This window comes from Monodelphis domestica, chromosome 5, assembly GCF_027887165.1.
Source record: "Monodelphis domestica isolate mMonDom1 chromosome 5, mMonDom1.pri, whole genome shotgun sequence".
Lineage (NCBI taxonomy): Eukaryota > Metazoa > Chordata > Mammalia > Didelphimorphia > Didelphidae > Monodelphis > Monodelphis domestica.
In genome coordinates, this window is record NC_077231.1 from 59,741,764 (window position 1) to 59,761,014 (window position 19,251).

Here is a 19,251-nt window from a genome sequence, read left to right on the forward strand (position 1 = left end):
ATTGAAGGGATGTCCATTAACTGGAGAATGGCTGAACAAGGATGTTCGGTGATGGTAATGGAATACTATAGTGCTACAAAAAACACCTACATCAACTCCTCTTCAAAATGACCGTTATAGAAAAATGATTTATACATTGTTACACATATAAAGCCTACATCACATTTTTTGCCATCTTGGGCAATTGAAGGAAGGGAAGAATGAGAAGAAAATTAGCTAAAATAAAAAAAAAAACAGTTTAAAATTGTTTTTACATATTGTTGAAGAAAAATATTTTTTTAAAAAATCTAGTTTTGTCAGCTAATCAACAAAAACTATAAAATACAGTATCGATGATTTTATTCAGTGTACTATGCAATAAGGTTAAATTTTTTCTTTTGAAATGGAAGTTTTAAACTTAAAAGTGCTTGCAAGAATCTTTCTCCCTTAAAAAAAAAATTCATTGTAATCCTAAAGCATATCTTAAGTGTGTCTACTCTGATCACCATTTAGCAGGCATTCTGAGGAACTTCTTTCCAGTTAGATGCAAATTACTTTTGATGCTTGCTATTCAGATTTTATTTAGAAAAAAACTAGAACAATAGCTAAGAATGATTTTTTTCTTTTACAACTGTCAGAAGTTGAAGTCTCTTTCAACTTAACTTCATCTGGAAATGGACTAGATGTTCAGTTCATTTTTGGTGCTTGATCTCTTTGTGATGCTTCATTTAAAAAACAGAGAATATACATATTTGAACTCTGAAACTTCAAGTATTTGTAATTTTATTAACTCCATTAATGTGGATATACTCTCTAGCGATCTGGATTGCAACTCTTCAGTGACTTAGAAGATAGTATTTAGAAACTACTGTAGCTAAAAATGGATTACTTTGATGGCAATCTGGTGTTTATTGTCTCTAAACTTACAGAAACCTTTCCAATTTGACTGGATCTGTTCCACTGACATTCTCCAACAGCCTAGGTCCAGCTCTCTGCCTTGAAAAAAACCACAACAAAATGATACAAGACAGGGTAATAGAGTATTGTCAGTAAATAATTAGAATGATCATGGTAATAATAAAAGTAATAATAGCAAGTATTCATATAGTGCTTGACAATTTGCAAAGCACTGTATTGGTCTTATCACATTTAAACTTCACAACAACTTTTTGAAGAAGATGCTATTATTATCCCCATTTAACAAATGAAAAAACAAAAACTGAGTCTCAGAGGTTCAGTGATTTGCTTTGGGTCACAGTCATTATATATCTTAGGAGAAACCTGGCATCTGGTCTTGCTGGATATAAGGCTAGTCTCTATCCACTATAAAAGTGGTGTCAAACTCAAATAGATATATCGACCACTAAATCAGAGAAGGTCCTATATTGACTTGTTTTTAAAATATGATAATTATGTCTTATTATATTTTTATTTATTTTGCTAATTATTTTTGACTTTCTAATCTCTTTCAGGCTACACTCATGAGTGTTATGTTACAGCACATGGCCAATGAATGGTGTGGCTGGCACCTTTGTACTATACTATACTGGCTCTCAATCAGACAACTTTATCTCAATGAAAATTTGATTCCACCTTTACAAGAATTTAAATTGATTTTTTAAAATCAATAGAATGATTATCAGTTGAATGGATGGTTTTTAAGAGCAGGGACTATTTCATGATTTCCTTGCTGTTCCTAGAATCTAGAAGAGGGTTTTAGATGTACAACTTACTGATCTTTTAAAAAATTTAGGGTTTTTTTTGTTACATTAAAGTACCCAGGTATCTCCCTTCCTCCTTCCTTCCCCCACACTAGAGAAGGCAACATTTGACAAAAAGACATGTGTATATAATTTGCCAAAAAGATATATGTATATATAAGACCTTGTCTTGCTAGTTTCTATTTATTAGTTCTTCCTCTGGTGGTAGACATACAAATCATTTTCTCTCAGTCCTGCTTGAATTGTTTCTCATAATTTCATGTAGGTCTTTCCATGTTTTTTTTAAATTAACCTGATCATCATTTTTTATGTCTTAGGAGTATTCCATTATAATCATATGCCACAACTTGTTTATCCATTCCCCAATTGATGGACATTCTCTCAGTTTCCACTTTACCACCAAAAAGAGCGCTGCTATAAACATTTTAGAATATATCGGTTCTTTCTTTTTTTCCCTGGTAACCTTAAGAAATGAACCTCATTAGAGATGGGAGGTCCTAGGCCTCTGTCTGTCTGTCTGTCTGGCCATAGACACTTCCCAGTTGTGTGACCCTGGGCAAGTCACTTGACCCCCATTGCCTACCCTTACCACTCTTCTTCCTCATAGCCAATACACAGTATTGACTACAAGACGGAAGGTAAGGGTTAAAAAAAAAAAAAGAAATGAACCTCATAGTGATATTTCTGGGTCTAAAGGTATACACAGTTTTAGAACTCATTGGGCATAATTCCAGATTGTTCTTCAAAATGGTTGGATCAGTTCACAATTCCACCAGCATTGTCATTGTGCCCCTGTTTTCCCACAGCTGTTCCAGCCTTTATCATTTTGCCCTTCTATCATTTCAGGTATACAATGAGATCTCATAGCTATTTTGATTTGCATTGTGAGATATGAACTGTATAACCTTGAATATAGAAAGAGTAAAAAGTTTTGTAGAAATAAAATGAATGTATCCAAGATTAGAAGGAAAGCAGTAGATGGGGGGAACATTTATAGACAGTTTCTTGGATAGAGGTTTCATATCTAAGCCGTATAGAAAACTTGATGACCTTTTAAAGCACTTAATGACTTCACTTTGACTGCACAATAGTTATTGATCAGATGACCAAATTTTCCTCAAGAATCTAGTACCATTTCATATGAGAAAAACAGAGTTAAGTGAGTGCTTGATGATTGTATATTCTGTTGAATTGCATTGCATTACCCTTAAACTCTGTTATCTTACAGCTTTGAGTTGTCCTGAAGGGATGGAATATCAGCCTTGTGCTCAATCTTGTACGGTCAAAACATGTCAGAACAAATGGTTCTTTGAAGAAGAGTCATCTTGCCAACATTTAAGAGAAGACTGCGTGTGCACAAATGGGACTATACTTCATAGACCAGACTCCATTCTGTGTATTCAAGAAGAAAAATGTGGTGAGTAGCAGTACAAAGGGATTTGACAAGCATTTCATTTGTAAAACTGATTACATTCACTTGTCCTTCCCTTGCACACTTAGGAATAGACTTGGAGTCAGTGGAGGGGAAAAAAAGGATGAAGGTGGGGACAGACAAATTATTTTTCTTGATGTGACTTTGAATGAGGTAGAAGCTTAATTAGTTTCAAAAGTGAGAGACTTTCTTCTCAACCTCACATTGTAACTAAATACCAGATATTTTGTCTGCTTCTCAAATCACTTTTTCTTCATTCTGTTGGCAGATGAAAATAGTCCAAAATTAGGGACTTTGCTGCTTTACATCATGTGTGTTAGAACATTAATTTGATTAATCTTCCATCTTTTCTAGCTGCTGTAGATTTAGATTTCAGATTTTTGTAGTGTGGAAAGAATATTCATCTGAACCCCTGTTTGGTACCCCAAAACAACCTTTTGAATTTAAAACAAATATCTTACATTTGAAACTTCTGAACTGTATCTTTCTGAGGCCATGGGTGGAGTTTCCCTTCCTCTCATCCAACATGCATTGTGTCATGATTCTAAACATAGTGTGGTTGGTTATTCCTGGAGTCCAGAAGACCTGCCTCTTGTCCCAACTGAAGTGTGAGTCTGGCAATCAAAGAGGCCTGGGAAAGGACATCACAGAGCATAAACTGGCCAATGGGACAGGAAGGGGCACAATTCCCTTGGAATTAGGGACTAATTTGGTGCAGTCCTCCTCTGGGTAAGGCTGGTGGGCTCGCATAGGTGGTGGCTAGAAGAGCAACCAGCCACACATGGCTCATGCTTTCTCTTTCTCTTCCCTGTTTTTTTTTAATTATTTAATAATTTAAAAATTAAAATATGATTTCCAGAGAATTTTGATTGTAACTGTAGATAAGGATCACAGATTTAGAGCTTACTGTTTTTTCCTAATTGGATCTAAATGAGGCAGAATTGCACAAAGTAGCCAGCCTTGCTGTTCTAGATTCATCCAAATCCAGTGGCAAGCAAGTCAGGACAACTGGTGATGTCCAGGAAGGTGGACATTAGAGTCTTTGATGTCTGATCAAGTTCTGAAAACTCCCCTTCAGCCACTTTCATGGCTGTTGGAACAAATTGTTCTCACATGCCCATTCCATTGGGAAAATCTTCACATCCTTGGAGTGGACTTCCCCCAACTCACCAATGAGTTTGAGTTCTCTTTATCACCCTCAACCTGGCTTAGCCCATCTGCCAACAAGGTTTTTTCAGACTATAGCCACTGTGAATGCCACAATTTCTGTCTTTAGAGCTCGAAGGAAGCTTAATCCAGTCCAATTGACTTATTTTATAGATGAAGAAACTAGTGATCAATATTTTAATCATTTACCCAAGATCACATAGTATTATCATTATCAGGATTTGAATCCAGGTCTTCCTGACTCTTAATTATAGTACTTGGTTGACTTCACTATACTACTTCTTATAAGGTAAAATAGTAAGATAGATAAATGTTACGTAGACAAAAGAACTGAGATCTAGATATTGCATGAAAAGCTAGAGTAAAAGCATATTGAAGATAAAATGGACATTGGAAAAAAGTTTGTCATTTAAAAAATGGGCTTATGTTCTTATCAAATGCCTAGTTGTTGCAATCTATATTCTGTTTACAGCTTAGTGAAAGCAGGTGGCAAGGAGAGGCATTCGACATTGGGGAATGGAAGGCTGATTTGCTTTTGGAGTCATCAATTCTGTTGGTGTGTCAAAAGGTTCACACTTTTTTCACAATAAAACATCTATAAAAAATAAAATAAAATATCAACCTTGTAGCCCTGGTTAATTTTATATAGTGTTTAACAGTTCTCAAAACCCTTTCCATACATCATTTTATTTGTCTTCACAAAAAATCATGTGTTAAGAGATGTTAGTATTTATTAGCATACCTATTTCACAGATAACAAAACTGAAGCTGAGTGGTGAAATGATCTAGAACCTGAATCCAAATCCCTTCATTTCAAAGCAAACTTTCTTTCTATTATACCATAACTTCCTAATTTTAATCATTACTTAATTATCCAATAACAAAACTAGCAAAGCATTTCACATATATGGAGTGCCCTAAACATCTTGATATAGTTTTGGAAAGCCTACATTATCTCACTAGATCATCATAACAACTCTGAGAGATTATTGTTATCATTCCCATTTTATTGATGAGGACCTTGAGTCTATATATTAAGAGGTCAGTAGTTAGTCAGTCTTGAAATCAGGTCTTTCAGCTTTTGATCAACAAAACCATTTTGATAATAAAATATTTAAATATATGTATATATTTAATTATATAGTAAAATCTTTTCAATATTATGAATATTTATTTATAGACCATCCCAACCTTAAACAATTAATGTCATTTTCTTTTTATTCTCTAGTTTTGTTTATTTGCAGTAATTTGTCATTTAAAAAAATCAAATTTGAAAAAAAAATCAAATTTGTAAATTTAGGGAGATAGTATGGTAAGGTAGAAAAAGCTAGAATTATAGTTAGAGATGGTGGGTTTAAATCCCAGTTCTATATTTCATTCATGACCTTGATCTAGTCACATAACCTTTGCTGGTTTCATATTCCTTATCTTAGACTAGATGATCTCTGACTCTAAATCTATAAGCCTCTCATTCCTATAAATTATAAATGGTGTAAATTAGATTAAATGAGCCTAAATCCCCTACCCCTCTTTGTACATTTAACTGGGGCCCAAATGATTAATTTTTTCTCACAGATTCATACAGAGAGAAAAGAGCAGAACTGTGACCTACGAATTTCTTGATAAAATAAAAATGGATGTGATGATAGAATCCATTTTATGGATAAAAGAGTATTCATTATTATTCTCATAAATTCAGTTTCTTTCTCTATGCAGATGATTCTTAGAATTATTTATTGAGTCTTAATCTCTCCCCTCAATGCTAGTCCCAACTCTAACTGCCTATTGGACATCTCAAACTGGATACCTCTTACAGATATTAGACTAAGCTTTTATGAACTGAATTCTTTATATTTTCTCTAAACCTTTCCTTCTTCCTAAAGTCTTTATTATAGTTGAATTATTGCCAACCTTCTACTCACTCATGCTCGAAATCCAGGCTTGCAACATCTTCTCTCCCAGCTTTCACATCTAATCAGTTGACACATTCTGTCAGTTCTAGATCCATAGCACCTCCCAGGTCTAATCCCTTTTTTTTTCTTCTAACATTGCCATCAACCTGGTGCATACCACACCTGGTCTATTGTAATAACCTTCTGCCTGAACCTCCTATTTAAGTCTCTTCTCACTCTGGTCTATCTTTCCCATTCAACTGTCTCATTTATTTTCCTAAGGAGAAGGGTTGAACATGTTACCCCACTATTCAATAAACTCCAGTGGCTCTGTAGCATCTTCTTGCACATATTACTTCATCTCTGGATTTGATGCATCTTCATTCTGTTCCTTATGCTTGAAATTCTTCCCCTCTTCATTTTTACCTCCTGACTTTTAGATCAGGGCTTACATCCCATCTTCTACAAAAAGTCTTTCCTAATCCCCCTTAATACTAGTGGCTTCCCTCTGACATGTCTGCTTTATCTTATCTATTTCATATTTGTTCATTGTTGTCTTTATGTTCTCTTCTTCATTAGATCTCATGTTCCTGGAGAGCATTATTTTTATTTTTGTCTCTGTATTCCTAACACTTAGCAGAGTGCCTGGTGTATAGTCCACTCTTAAAAAAAATATTTGTTGACTTGATTTGACTTAACTTCACGGGAGAAAAAAATAACAAAAATGAAAAATTTTGGCTATATAACAAAGTAAATGTTTTTTTTCACGTGGAAAATGTAAACTTGTAAGACAGGAAATGGTGAAATGATAGCTGGCATCCATATAATCCTTAATATTGTGATAAATACTTATTCTTGACCATTATACAACTCTAAGGCAGCTACTATATGTATTACTCTTTCTATTTTGACTATGAGGAAACAGGTGTTTAGAGAATTTAAGGGACTTTTTTTCATCACATTGCTAATAAATGTCAAAAGCAAAAATCAGAACTAGGTTTTTTTTTTTCTTGATGCCAAGACCAGAGCTCTCTCTACTAGACAATATTTTGTCTCTTTTCTAACACTTAAGTAAGGAATTTAGACTGATGACATTGCCTTGGGTCATACGTTAGAAGGTAGAATAATACCCCACAGATTTTTTCTTCTATAATAATTAAATCGTGACAGTTGTAATAATATTTATTTCTGTTAGCATGTACCGACAATAAGGGCCAACCCCGTACTTCTGGAGAGATTTGGAATGGGTCGGACGAAGGGTGCTGCCTCTATGAATGTTTGGAAAATGGAAATGTGATCCCTTTAGAGCCTAGTTGTATTGAAGAGTTGCCTCCAACTTGTGAAAGAGAAGGAGAAGTTGTCATCACCATCATGGACATGCAGTCCTGCTGTCCAAAGAAACTGTGTGGTATGTATACAACAGCTGGAATGTGACTTCCCAAGAAAAGTAATCCTTCACCATTCTTGGGACTCCTTATTTTTGCCTGTATTTAAACTGCACTAGAGTTGAGGTACTCATCTTAGGGCATGTCCTCAGGGTTGGCTTGGCTTTCCAAAAGCAAGCCGTGTAGAAGTTTGCTTCTGAGTTATTGAAAACAAACTAAACAATGTATTTTTAGATACTTCCTAACTATGTGACCCTGGGCAACTCACTGAATTCCCTTTGCCTCCCCTTACTGTTCTTCTGTTTTTGAACCAATACATATTATTGATTCTTTCATTGATTGCCTAGCCCTAGCCATTCTTTCATCTTAAAACTGGTTCTAATACAGAAGGTAGGGGGCAAATGGATGGCCCAGTGGCTTGAGAGTGAGGACTAGAGACAGGAAGTCCTGGGCTCAAGTTTGATCTCAGACACTTTCTTGCCATGTATCCCTAGGAAAGGCACTTAACCCCCATTGTCTAGCCCTACCTCTCTTCTGTTTTGAAACCAATACACACTATTAATTCTAAGCCAGAAGTAAGAGTTCAAAAAAAAAAGACAGAAGTTATAGGTTTTTTAAAAAAATCTACAAATTCATAAAAACACAAACACTATTTAAAAATCTATAAATATAGGAAATTTTATAAATCTACAAATTACAAAAAAAAAAAATCTACCCATCTAAAAAAATGTACAGATCCAGGAAAGAGCTTTTTTTCTGTGGTCATTAATGGGTAACAATCGAGATTTTCAGGAATGACTTTCACATTCTGAACTATGACACTTCAGAACATTTCTTCCTTTTCCACCCTCTTTATGTTTGGGGAATATGGTACCTCTTAGAAGTCTCTCTCTCCTACATTCAAGTTAGCATGGGACGATCCACTCTTTTATTCATGAAAGTTTCATTTCTTTTTTTCTCCTCAGCCTGTGACATGACTTTGTGTGAAACTGATATTCCAATGTGTAAAAGTACTGAAAAATTGTTTGTAGGCTACAGCCCACTTCACTGCTGCCCACAATACCAGTGTGGTAAGTAATACATCCATACAGACAATGAGCACACAATGCACATGGTACAGACACATTCACATGCATGGCTGTGTTACAATATACACACATATACAAAATATGTAAGTGGACAGGATATCTGTGGAGGGCATGGACAAGGGTCAAGGGTAGACAGATAGATTGTCATTTGCATTCCTGGAAGGGACTCTCAAACCTGCAAGATCACAGTGCCATTGGAATATTAAGTGCAATATAGATATGTGTTGTTATACGTATATACATGTGTGTAGTATCACGAACATGTATGTACATGCATTGTGTGTAATGTATATGTATGTAGATCTGGATACCTATATAACAGATATATATATATAGATAAAGATATCACACACATAGGAATAAACTTATATAGACATATGTATAGATATACATAGGTACAGATATATCCTATGTATAAAATATATAGGTATGGATACAGATGGTTTCCAAAGGCTTGATGTAGATAATAGCTATTAACAGTATTAAATAGGAGGCAGCTAGGTGGCTCAGTAGATTGAGAGCCATGAAGTCCTAGGCTCAAATCTGACCTCAGACCCTTTCTTGCCCTGTGACCTTGGGCATGTCACTTAACTCCAGTTGCCCTTACCATTCTTCTGCTTTGGAATCAATAGACAGCATTGATTATAAAAGGAAGATAAGGGTTAAAAACGTCCTCTTAAATATTTGTACTGTTAAAACTATTAAGGCTTATAAATCTAAGTAAGTGAAAATGCATCATCTAATCAGAGTAGTGAATTATATTCTTAGTCTCTAAAACACTTAGGAAACTATAGAACAGCATTTGTTCATATTTTTCTAAGAGCAATTTTCTTTGGGGAAAATTCTCTAAGGCATATAGAAATCTTGTACGTTTCTACTACTACTACTACTACTACTACTACTACTACTACTACTACTACTACTACTACTACTACTACTACTACTACTACTAGGGTCTCTAAAACTAGTCAGTCCTCAGGATGACAACATCCAGCTGATATTGTGATGATTAATCTTGGTCTCAGAAAAAGTAAAAGAGAAGGGATCATTTCTCTTTTTCCTTAGTAGAAGTGGCTAACTATGGGCACAGAATATTGCATAGATTTTGCTGCTTAGGTACTGCTCAGACTGGTCTACGTCACGTACTGATAGAGCATACTGGAATAAATAATTCTGATGTTTTATAGAGGGAAAGGAATAAAAGTTGTTAATTTGGAAGTTTTTTTTTGAAGAGAAAAAGATTTAAAAACCCTTTTTTATTTACTTTATTTTAGCCTTATTTTACTTTTAAAAACTTTGGGAGTGGGAAGAGAAGGGTGAGAGAGACAGTTTGGATCCTATAACTTCAGAAAACTTATGTGGAAATTTAGTACGTGTAATCAGTAAAATAAAAAAAAATCTTCATAATTGGAAAAAAAATTCTTTGTCTTTCTGTAGAATGTGACATTTTGGAGTGTCCTGAACCTGCCCCAGCTGACTGCAGGGAAGATCAATTTGAGATTCAAGTCCAGCGGGGAGAACCTTGCTGTTACTCCCCTTTTTGTGGTATGATGGTTTTAGCCCATTGTTCTTGGAAGAAGGAAGAATTGAATAGGAGAAACACGTTCATTTGATAAAGATTTTACAAAACTTGTTACTATGTGTTCTGATCTTTCAGTTCAGGGAAATCTACATAGAGCTACTGAACCCAGTGGATGCTCTCTTTCATATCTATCTGTAAAATGTCAAGAAAATAGATTCACAACTATATCTGAGCTAGCTTGTCCCAATTGTTATGACCTCCTTCCAAGTCAGGGATCTTAACTTAAAATTGTTTTGATAGGGAGTAGCTAAGAGGCTTAGTGGATTAAGAGCCAGGTCTAGAGATGGGAAATCCTGGGTTCAAATCTGGACTTAACACTTCCTTTCTGTGTGACTGGGCAAGCCACTTTACCCCCATTGCCTAACCCTTTTTGCAACCAATACAAAGTACTGATTCAAAGATGGAGGGTAGAATTTTTTAAAAAGTTTTTCGGGGGCAGCTGGATGGCTCAGGCCCAGAGATGGGAGGTCCTGGGTTCAAATTTGGCTCCCATTGCCTAACCCTTACCACTCTTCTGCCTTAGAACCAGTGTGCAATATTGATTCTAAGATGGAAGGTAAGAGTTTAAAAAAATAAAAAGGTGTTTTGATAAATATCCTTCAAATATTTGAGTTTTCTTTTGTAATCAAATGTATTTTATTTTTATCCATTCCTTTAAAAATATTATTCTAAAAAAGGTTCCCCATTAGAACTACTAATAGGATCTGTCTTCTAAACTTAAGGACCAGCTAGCTTCTGTCTCTATAAATATTACTTAATAATACTAATAACAGTCAAAAAACAAAATGTTTTACCTGGTAAAAAAAATTCAGTTACATTTTTTTTCTTGAAGCAAACTTGGTACATTGCCTTTTGAGAATAGTTTTCAAGAGAGTTGTAAAGTAATAATCCATCCAAAAACATGATTTCTTTGCTAGGTGCTAGAGATATAAGAATAAGCATTCTAATAACTTAGAGAATCTCTAACATCAGCTTTATCTTTGGTGTTTTGGGTCTTTTCCTCCAGTTTGTGAACCTTGCACTGAGCCCATTCCCCTGTGCACAGAGGGAGAATTTCTCACGGTGGATCTCCATACCACACATCTCTGTTGCCCTCAGTTTTATTGTGGTAAGTCCAATTTGATCAAAATATTGCTGTGTGTTTAGCCTTTGCTAGTGATTGAGACATCTTGAGTATTGGAAGAGGATAAAATTAGATGTTTGCTGTGAGACCAAGTGCTATAATTCACACCTGATTCCACCAGGCACAGGTTAACCACATTGTAGGGTTTTCTTGCATGTTTAACTTTGGTTTGTGGCTCTGCTCTTCAAAGTGGGTCCTCATCTCCCAGAAGAGCTAGCTTGATTTTTTAGAGTGAGGGTCTCATATCTATCTGAGTTCATAAATCTTTTTCTACCCATCTCCTTCGCCGGCTGCCACTATTTCCCAAGGAAACCTCATGAGTTTTAGCTGGCGTAGACATGAGAGCTGCCATACTATCAACGGATTATTTTATTTGTTCCTACCCAGAAGGAATGTGATGTCTGACCAGTTGGGTCAATACTTAGTTTTGGTCATATGTCAACTAAATAAGGTCCTTTTTGATTAAGGAAGGCTACTGAGAGTTGATTTCAGTAGGAACAAAAAACTTATGGATTGAATGAATTTTGATGCATATTGTTGCTTTTCTTTGTTTGTTTTGTTTTGTTTTTGCTTTTAGTCTGTGAGCAGAACCTTTGTTCCCCACCTTCACTTAACTGCCCAGAAGACATGAAACTTGTGAAAGAAAATGTGTCAGGACAGTGCTGCCCAGAGTGGCATTGTGGTAACTAACATTGATTTTCAGATATTTCAAAGTAATAGTATGTTAATGCATTTCACACTAATTTATTTTGATGGATGTTAATGAATTGTTTTCCCCCTTTTTTAGAATGTAGCTGCGAAAATATTGTTATGCCAACTTGTAATGTGGTAAGGATACTTATTTTGGATTGTATTACTCCTATCTTTTGCTTTCTTTCTTGAATTATTCTGAGAGGCACAGGAAAGTAGGCAGAGGATATGAGATGATTTTTGTATTCTAACACCAGAAACCAAATGGGATTAATGAAAGCTAACATTCATATAGTACTTTAAGTTTGCAAAAGACTTTGGAATTCATAGCAACCCTTGTAGTAGATGTCATTATTTTCTCTATTTTGAGGAAAAGGAGACTGAAGCTCAGAGGTTAAATAATTCCTTGGGCCACATAGTTCATAAATGTCTGAGGTAGGATTTGAACTTGGGCCTTCCAGAATCCAAGCCCAATGCTATGTCCTGTGCCATGCTGACTTTATCATGGCCACTTTCTTTTTCACTGAAAGGTCAATTTGTACACTTATTATAATGCTATTATTTTATATGTATTTACTTATTCATTTGTTTTACTCTTTTAAAATTTGCTTATTAATTATTTCCATTGTATTGTTTTCTGATATTCTAGGATTCAGATTTTCTCCTTCCCTCCCTCCCTTCATTGATTGCTGTGTAATGTTATATACATTTCAGTCACTTTTCAGTCATGTCTGACTCTTTGTTACCCTATTTGGAATTTTCTTGGCAAAGATACTGGTTAGGTTAAAGATACTGGAGTGGTTTGCCATTTCCTTCTCCAGCTCCATTTTAGAGAAGAGAAACTGAGGCAAACAGTGTGAAGACTTTCCCAGGATTACACAGCTAGTAAGTGTCTGGGGCCAAATTTGATCTCAAGTTGAGTCTTTCTGACTCCAGGCTCATTATTCTACCCACTGAATCACCTAGCTGCTATATACATATTAGATACTTAATGTTGAATGGCGATTGAGTTAGTCATACTCATCCTTTAATAATAATACACATTGGCATGACACTTTAAACCTTTTCAAAATACTTTGACTTTGCCTATTTCATATAATTATCTCATATGAATGATCCAAAAAGTACTATTTGGATGCTTCTTTATGGTGTGGAAGAGACCCCTTAGATTGCTATTTCTAAGAGATTTATGCTGGAAAAGCTTCACATTCATCACTCAATGTCTGCTTTCTGAGGACCACCTTAACTAAGCACAAAGGATGCTATCCCCAACAGGCTATCTACATGGAGATGGATTGTTTGGTCATAGCAATCCCTGGAAGAAAGGATAATGCAAAATAAAACATAGTCCTAAAAGGCCACATTTCATTTAATTTCTTTTCTTTTCTCTTTTTTCTTTTCTTTTCCTTCCTTCCTTCCTTCCTTCCTTCCTTCCTTCCTTCCTTCCTTCCTTCCTTCCTTCCTTCCTTCCTTCCTTCCTTCCTTCCTTCCTTCCTTCCTTCCTTCTTTCCTTCCTTCCTTCCTTCCTTCCTTCCTTCCTTCCTTCCTTCCTTCCTTCCTTCCTTCCTTCCTTCCTTCCTTCCTTCCTTCCTTCCTTCCTTCCTTCCTCCCTTCCTCCCTCCCTTCCTCCCTCCCTCCGTCCTTCCCTCTCTCCCTTCCTTCCTTCCTTTCTTCCTTCCTTCCTTCCTCCCTTCCTCCCTCCCTTCCTCCCTCCCTCCGTCCTTCCCTCTCTCCCTTCCTTCCTCCCTCCCTCCCTCCCTTCCTTCCTTCCTTCCTTCCTTTCCTCCCTCCTTCCAAATGGGAAGCTGAGGCAAGATAACTATGACCACATGAATCAACTTGAGGTGTTCTCAGCAGCTGGCCTTGTAATATACATGTTATATATAATATATTTTAATTATGCATATATAATTTAATATTTTATATATAGTTAACTATAGCTAAGAGTTTTGAGGATATAGCAATATATTTCACCAGGGAGGAATGGAAGCATCCATGCATGGAAACTCAGAAGTACTACATGGTGACATGGGAGAATTACAGAAACCAGGTCTTTGGAACTCTAGTCCCCAGACTTGATATAATTTCCTATCTGTAGCAATGGGACAAATCATAGGTTCTACATATTATGATGGAGTCCACACCCTCATAGAGTTTATAATCTTGTAACGGGATCTAGCACATGTAGAGATAAATAGGATATAAATGTAAAAGGCACATACAAATAGAATGCTATATGAGAGAAATAATATCTTGAAGTAGAAAGAGTGGACCTGAAGTGAGGGTATTCCCAGTTCTATTACTGATAAACCACTTGACCATGGGCAAGTCACTTCGCTTCTCTTTATTTGGCTTCCTCATTTCTCATATTGGGATAATGCTTGTACTGTGTTTTGTCAGGGTTGCTGTGAACAAAGTGTTTTGTAAACCTTAAAATTCTGTTTAACTGTGAATTGTAGACCTGAGTTAAACCCCATGAGAAAACTGCTGTCTTCATGATCCTGGGCAAGGCAACGAACTTTCCAGCCTCAGTTTCCTTATCTGTAAAAAAGGGAATAAAATAGTTTCTTTATCTTAGGGCTATTGTGTGGACAAAATGAGATAGTAGATATAGGGCACTTTGTAAACCTCAAGGCACCATGCAAATACTAGCTATTATTTTTTATGTAAGATCTGAAGTCTTGAAAGGGAAAGGAACGTGTAGAAGATAGAGGACTTGAGTCATGTGATGTGGGATGGCTTTATAGAGCAAAAACAAAGCTAAAGACTTCAGAGAGTTTGGGGCACTTCCAAAAATGCTCTTTGGGTAGCCATCATAAAAGCATCTCACTTTGTATTTTACAAAGCACTTTCCCCATAAAAACCCTCTGGGAGTAGGCAATCTAAGTCTTTTTCTAGCTTTTTTTACTGCTGAGAAAACTGAGGCTCCAAGTCTATGATTCTGTAAGTTGTGCTTCTGAAAAGTGTTGGTTCATCCTATTGATATTCTCTTTGATTTCTTCTTAATTAACAGGGAGAACTCACTCTAATAGACCAAGACTTTCAAAGTGATTGTGGATGCCAGAAGTATCTCTGTGGTAACTGTCCTAATTACACTTCCCCCCTCTAATAATAAGTGAATTAGTGATATACAAAGGGTATTACTGCCAACAGCAATGAAGGATCTGCAATTATTATTTTTTCATTTGTGCATGACTGGCTCCTTTCTCAATTGGTTATTTTAGAGCATAAATAATTTGGGAGCATTAATCTGCTTGCTTTATTTATGTAGTAAAGATAATTGAGGTCATTTCTGTTCAGTAATTCTGAAATCCTTCATTAACCCTGCTGTCTTGTGGTCTCCCTTTAATTTGTATACCCTACTTACCAATGCTCTGCTTCCAGCACTTAAAAAATATGAAGCTTCAGGATTTAGTAGAAAGACCCAAGAAGAGGTCCCCCATCCATCATCTGACAAGTGTTCATTGGAGCACAGCTATTCACCATCTAAGCAGCTAGGTGGCACAGTGGATGGAGTGCTGGGCTCAGAGCCAGGCAGACCTGAGTTTACATCTAGCCTCAGATGCTTGCTCAATATGGGACCCTGGGAAAATGACTTAATTTTGTTTTCCTCAGTTTCCTCATCTGTAAAATGAGCTGGAGAAGGAACAGGCAAACCACTCGAGTATCTTTCCCAAGAAAATCTCAAGCAAAGATCTGGACACAAAATTTAAATGACTGAACATGCTCTCCATATACATACACATAAATACATATACTAGCTATATAATCCAGCCACCAGGTGGCAAGGTGCATAGAGCATTGGATTTGGAACAGGAAGCTCTGAGTTTGAATTTTATCTCTGGCATTTAAACCTGTGTGACCTTGGACAATTCATTTACCTTCTCTCAGCCTCACATTCCTCATCTGAACAATGGAAATGATAGCACCTACTTCTAGGGGTTATTGGGAGAATTCAATAGCGCCATTTTAAGGAAGGAAATGATAGAATATAATCAGGGATTCCCAAAAGTCTTAGTGCTATTGAAAGCTAAAAATGGCACCGGCTTTTGGGGACATTCTTTATAAAGAGTTTTATAATCCTAAAATCCTAGCCAAAGCTTTATTATACTACCTAGTGGTTGGGGTGAGATATGCATATGTGAAATTAGTGTGGTGTTATTATGCAACCAGGTGGTGTGTTGGATAGAGTATCTAGCCTTGAGTCAGGAAGACATGAGTTCAAATCTAGACTCAGACACTTATTGACAATGTGACCTTGGGAAAGTCATTTAACCTTGTTTGCCTCAGTTTTCTCATCTATAAAATTAGCTGGAGAAGGAAATGGCAAACTACTCCAGGATTTTTGCCAAGGAAACCCCAGATGGGGTCACAAGAGTCAGACATGACTCAAAAACTAAACAACAATCACAAATGCATCACCACTTTGTATCCAGTTAAAATTTGGTTAAATTATATTCTTCAAAATAAGAACAAAAAACAAAGACTAGGATGGCATTAACTCTACATTTATGTAATTACATAAATTTCCATTACAAACACATGATAGGTAATTTTGCAAGTCCAAAAAGAGTTTAAAAGTATAAGTACAAAAAGAATAGAGAAAGAAGAAAGAAAGAAAGTCAGCATGGGCAGACGTTATTAGGGAAGGTTTGATAGAGCCCTGTAATAGAGAAATAATAGCAATATTGAGAGATGACTTGGAATAGGGAAAACTTAAGATGATGTTCTACCGGATCCACAGACTTGCATCCAGGGCAAGTCACTTAATCTATCTGTGCCCCAGGGAATCTATCAAATAAATAACTGAAGAAACTCATCTGCTTCAGAAGGGGAAATTTCCTTGTCAGGATCTCTCCATAATAACGCAATTATAGGTCAGATCCAAAAACAAATTTGAGAATAGTCGCAACCTGTATTGAATAAAAATGGTGGGAAGAAATTAGAAGGGGGCAGATCAGTTATGGGCACTGCAGCAAATATTTTCTGAGATGCATAAGGTCTGGACCAGCAGAGTGGTGATGGAGTAAATGCATGGGATGAAGGAGAAAGATAGTAAAAAGCAAGAATCAGTATGACTGGTGTCCGATATTATCAGCAAAAGCTTCTTAGTGCATATAATAAATTTATTTTAATGAAACAGCTATTGAAATTTCTAAATGTGGAATGTTGGTTTTTTTTCTTGGTAACATTCTCTGAAAAATTTGGGAATTTTCTACTTCATCTATGTAGAGGTATCTTAAAGCCATGGCTCTATTCAGATAATAACAAAAACTCCTTATTAGATTAAAAAAAATAAATGTTGAGAGACAATGTAGCATAATGATTTTCTGTAATCCAGGAAGATTTGCTGATTCTGAGTCGGAGAGATTCTATGATCCTGCCAAGTCCTTTATGCTCTCACGGCTGCAGGACTACCCTTCTCTCTGGCTCTAAATTCCAGAGAAAGTTCCAGCCTGCATTAATAAAAGGAGTTTCTTCAAAAGAATTTCCAAACCTAATAAAATCATCAGCTGTCCCTCTCATCAGCCCATTGATGATGCTTTGGCTTTTACATAACGATTATTTCCTAGTATATTTCTCCTACTGTTCCCACCCAGAAAGCATCTGTCTCTTATAACGAGACATTTTTGAAAAGAGAAAAAAATGTTATCCAATGAGACTGGACATCACAACAATCCAATTCCTTACTATATTTTAAAGAGTAAATATTGAATAAGAAGAATAGTCTAGCAAAACTTGATGACAGTCATCACCAGGTCAGCAGCAGGGTTAATAATATTTTCAACCACAAGAACTCTTCAAGACCATTTGCTAAGTTAGAGATAATTGTGATCTCTGTCACTGGAGAGCATATATAAGTCAACAAGATCATGGGGTCCATGAATGACTGAACTGCTAAGTCCTTCATCATTTTGTTTAAACATTTCAGATATGTCTTACTCTTTGTGATGCCATTTGGGGTTTTCATGGCCAGTTCCTTCTCCGGAACTCATTTTACAGATGAGGAAACTGAGGTCAACAGTGTTGAATAACTTATTAGAGTCACACAGCTAGTAAGTGTCTGAGTTGAATTTGAATTGAAAAAGATGAGCCTTCCTGATTCTAAGCCCAGTGTTTAATCCACTGTGCTATCTCCCCCCCATCATCATTATCAAAAACAATTAAGGATTTGAAATAATACAAAAGTAATACATTTTCTTGGTTACAGGTAACTTAGGGTAGTAGAGAGAAGTCAGGAAGTTGGGGATTGCCTTGCTGTGACCTTGGGAAAGCCACTTAGTTTCTTAATACTCTAGCCAAGCTACATAGCAGATAGTAACCTGCACTGGCAGAGAACTTTCTTTACCAATAAAATCATAAGTCCGGGCCATGCAAAAATTTTTGTTGTTGTTGTTATATGAAAAATTAAATATAGCCTTTCCCTGTTAATATGTTATTTTTCCTTTTTTAAAGAAAAGGATAATGTATGTGTGTTTCAAGAAGTAAATGTCTTGAATCCAGGAGAGTCCATGATAAAATATTTGGAAGGAGATTACTGTTATCCAATAGAATGTTTGGAAGAAAAGGATAATAGTACAGGCTACCATGCCATGAATATTTCTATGGTGAATTGTTCAAAAGAATGTGAAGAAGTAAGTATCCTGTAAAAACGTGGTCTGCTGATAGACTATTTTGTATGCTATTTAAAAATTTTCCAAGTGTTTTTCATACATTATCTTATTCAATGTCACCAAAACAGAATCTCAGGATGTCATTTACAATTGTTTGAAATGATGACTATTTTAGAGGTTATAGATTTTTGCTTAAGTGGAGTTTCAATGATTAAAATAGGCCATTTGTTTGAGAATGACAGACGTAAGGACATTTTCAGTCTACTGTATGCTGATATGTGCCAAAGGGGAGCCTCTGACTTTATAAAGTTCATCTTGCTGTAGACACCATATGTGTTCAGGAATTGATGCAACTAGAAAAAATGGATATATGCAAAGGTTATTGTTGAAACCATTCCTAATAGCATCACTAAAGTTCATCATCATTTAAATTAATTTGATACACTTTTGGAAATGTCTACCTGCCACAGGAAGGTCTATAATTATGCGAGAGTTGGATTAGATGCTGTCTAAGGTCTGTAGCCTTTGCATTTTATCATTCTGTACTGGAATAATATTTAGCAGAATTAGTTCATTTT

The 19,251-nt window shown here is 35.9% G+C and overlaps 1 protein-coding gene across 2 annotated transcripts in view; it reads left to right on the top strand.

Moving 5' to 3' along the window:
• The window catches only part of OTOGL (otogelin like), a 256,085-nt gene that overhangs the window by 215,097 nt on the left and 21,737 nt on the right, over positions 1–19,251 (top strand). For both annotated transcript variants that reach the window (XM_016425678.2, XM_056798553.1), the window contains 9 exons: positions 2,929–3,117; positions 7,387–7,599; positions 8,542–8,646; positions 10,102–10,209; positions 11,253–11,354; positions 11,947–12,051; positions 12,157–12,197; positions 15,073–15,136; positions 18,516–18,694. In XM_016425678.2, the coding sequence (XP_016281164.2) occupies positions 2,929–3,117; positions 7,387–7,599; positions 8,542–8,646; positions 10,102–10,209; positions 11,253–11,354; positions 11,947–12,051; positions 12,157–12,197; positions 15,073–15,136; positions 18,516–18,694 (1,106 nt within the window). The remainder of the gene's footprint in view (positions 1–2,928; positions 3,118–7,386; positions 7,600–8,541; positions 8,647–10,101; positions 10,210–11,252; positions 11,355–11,946; positions 12,052–12,156; positions 12,198–15,072; positions 15,137–18,515; positions 18,695–19,251) is intronic.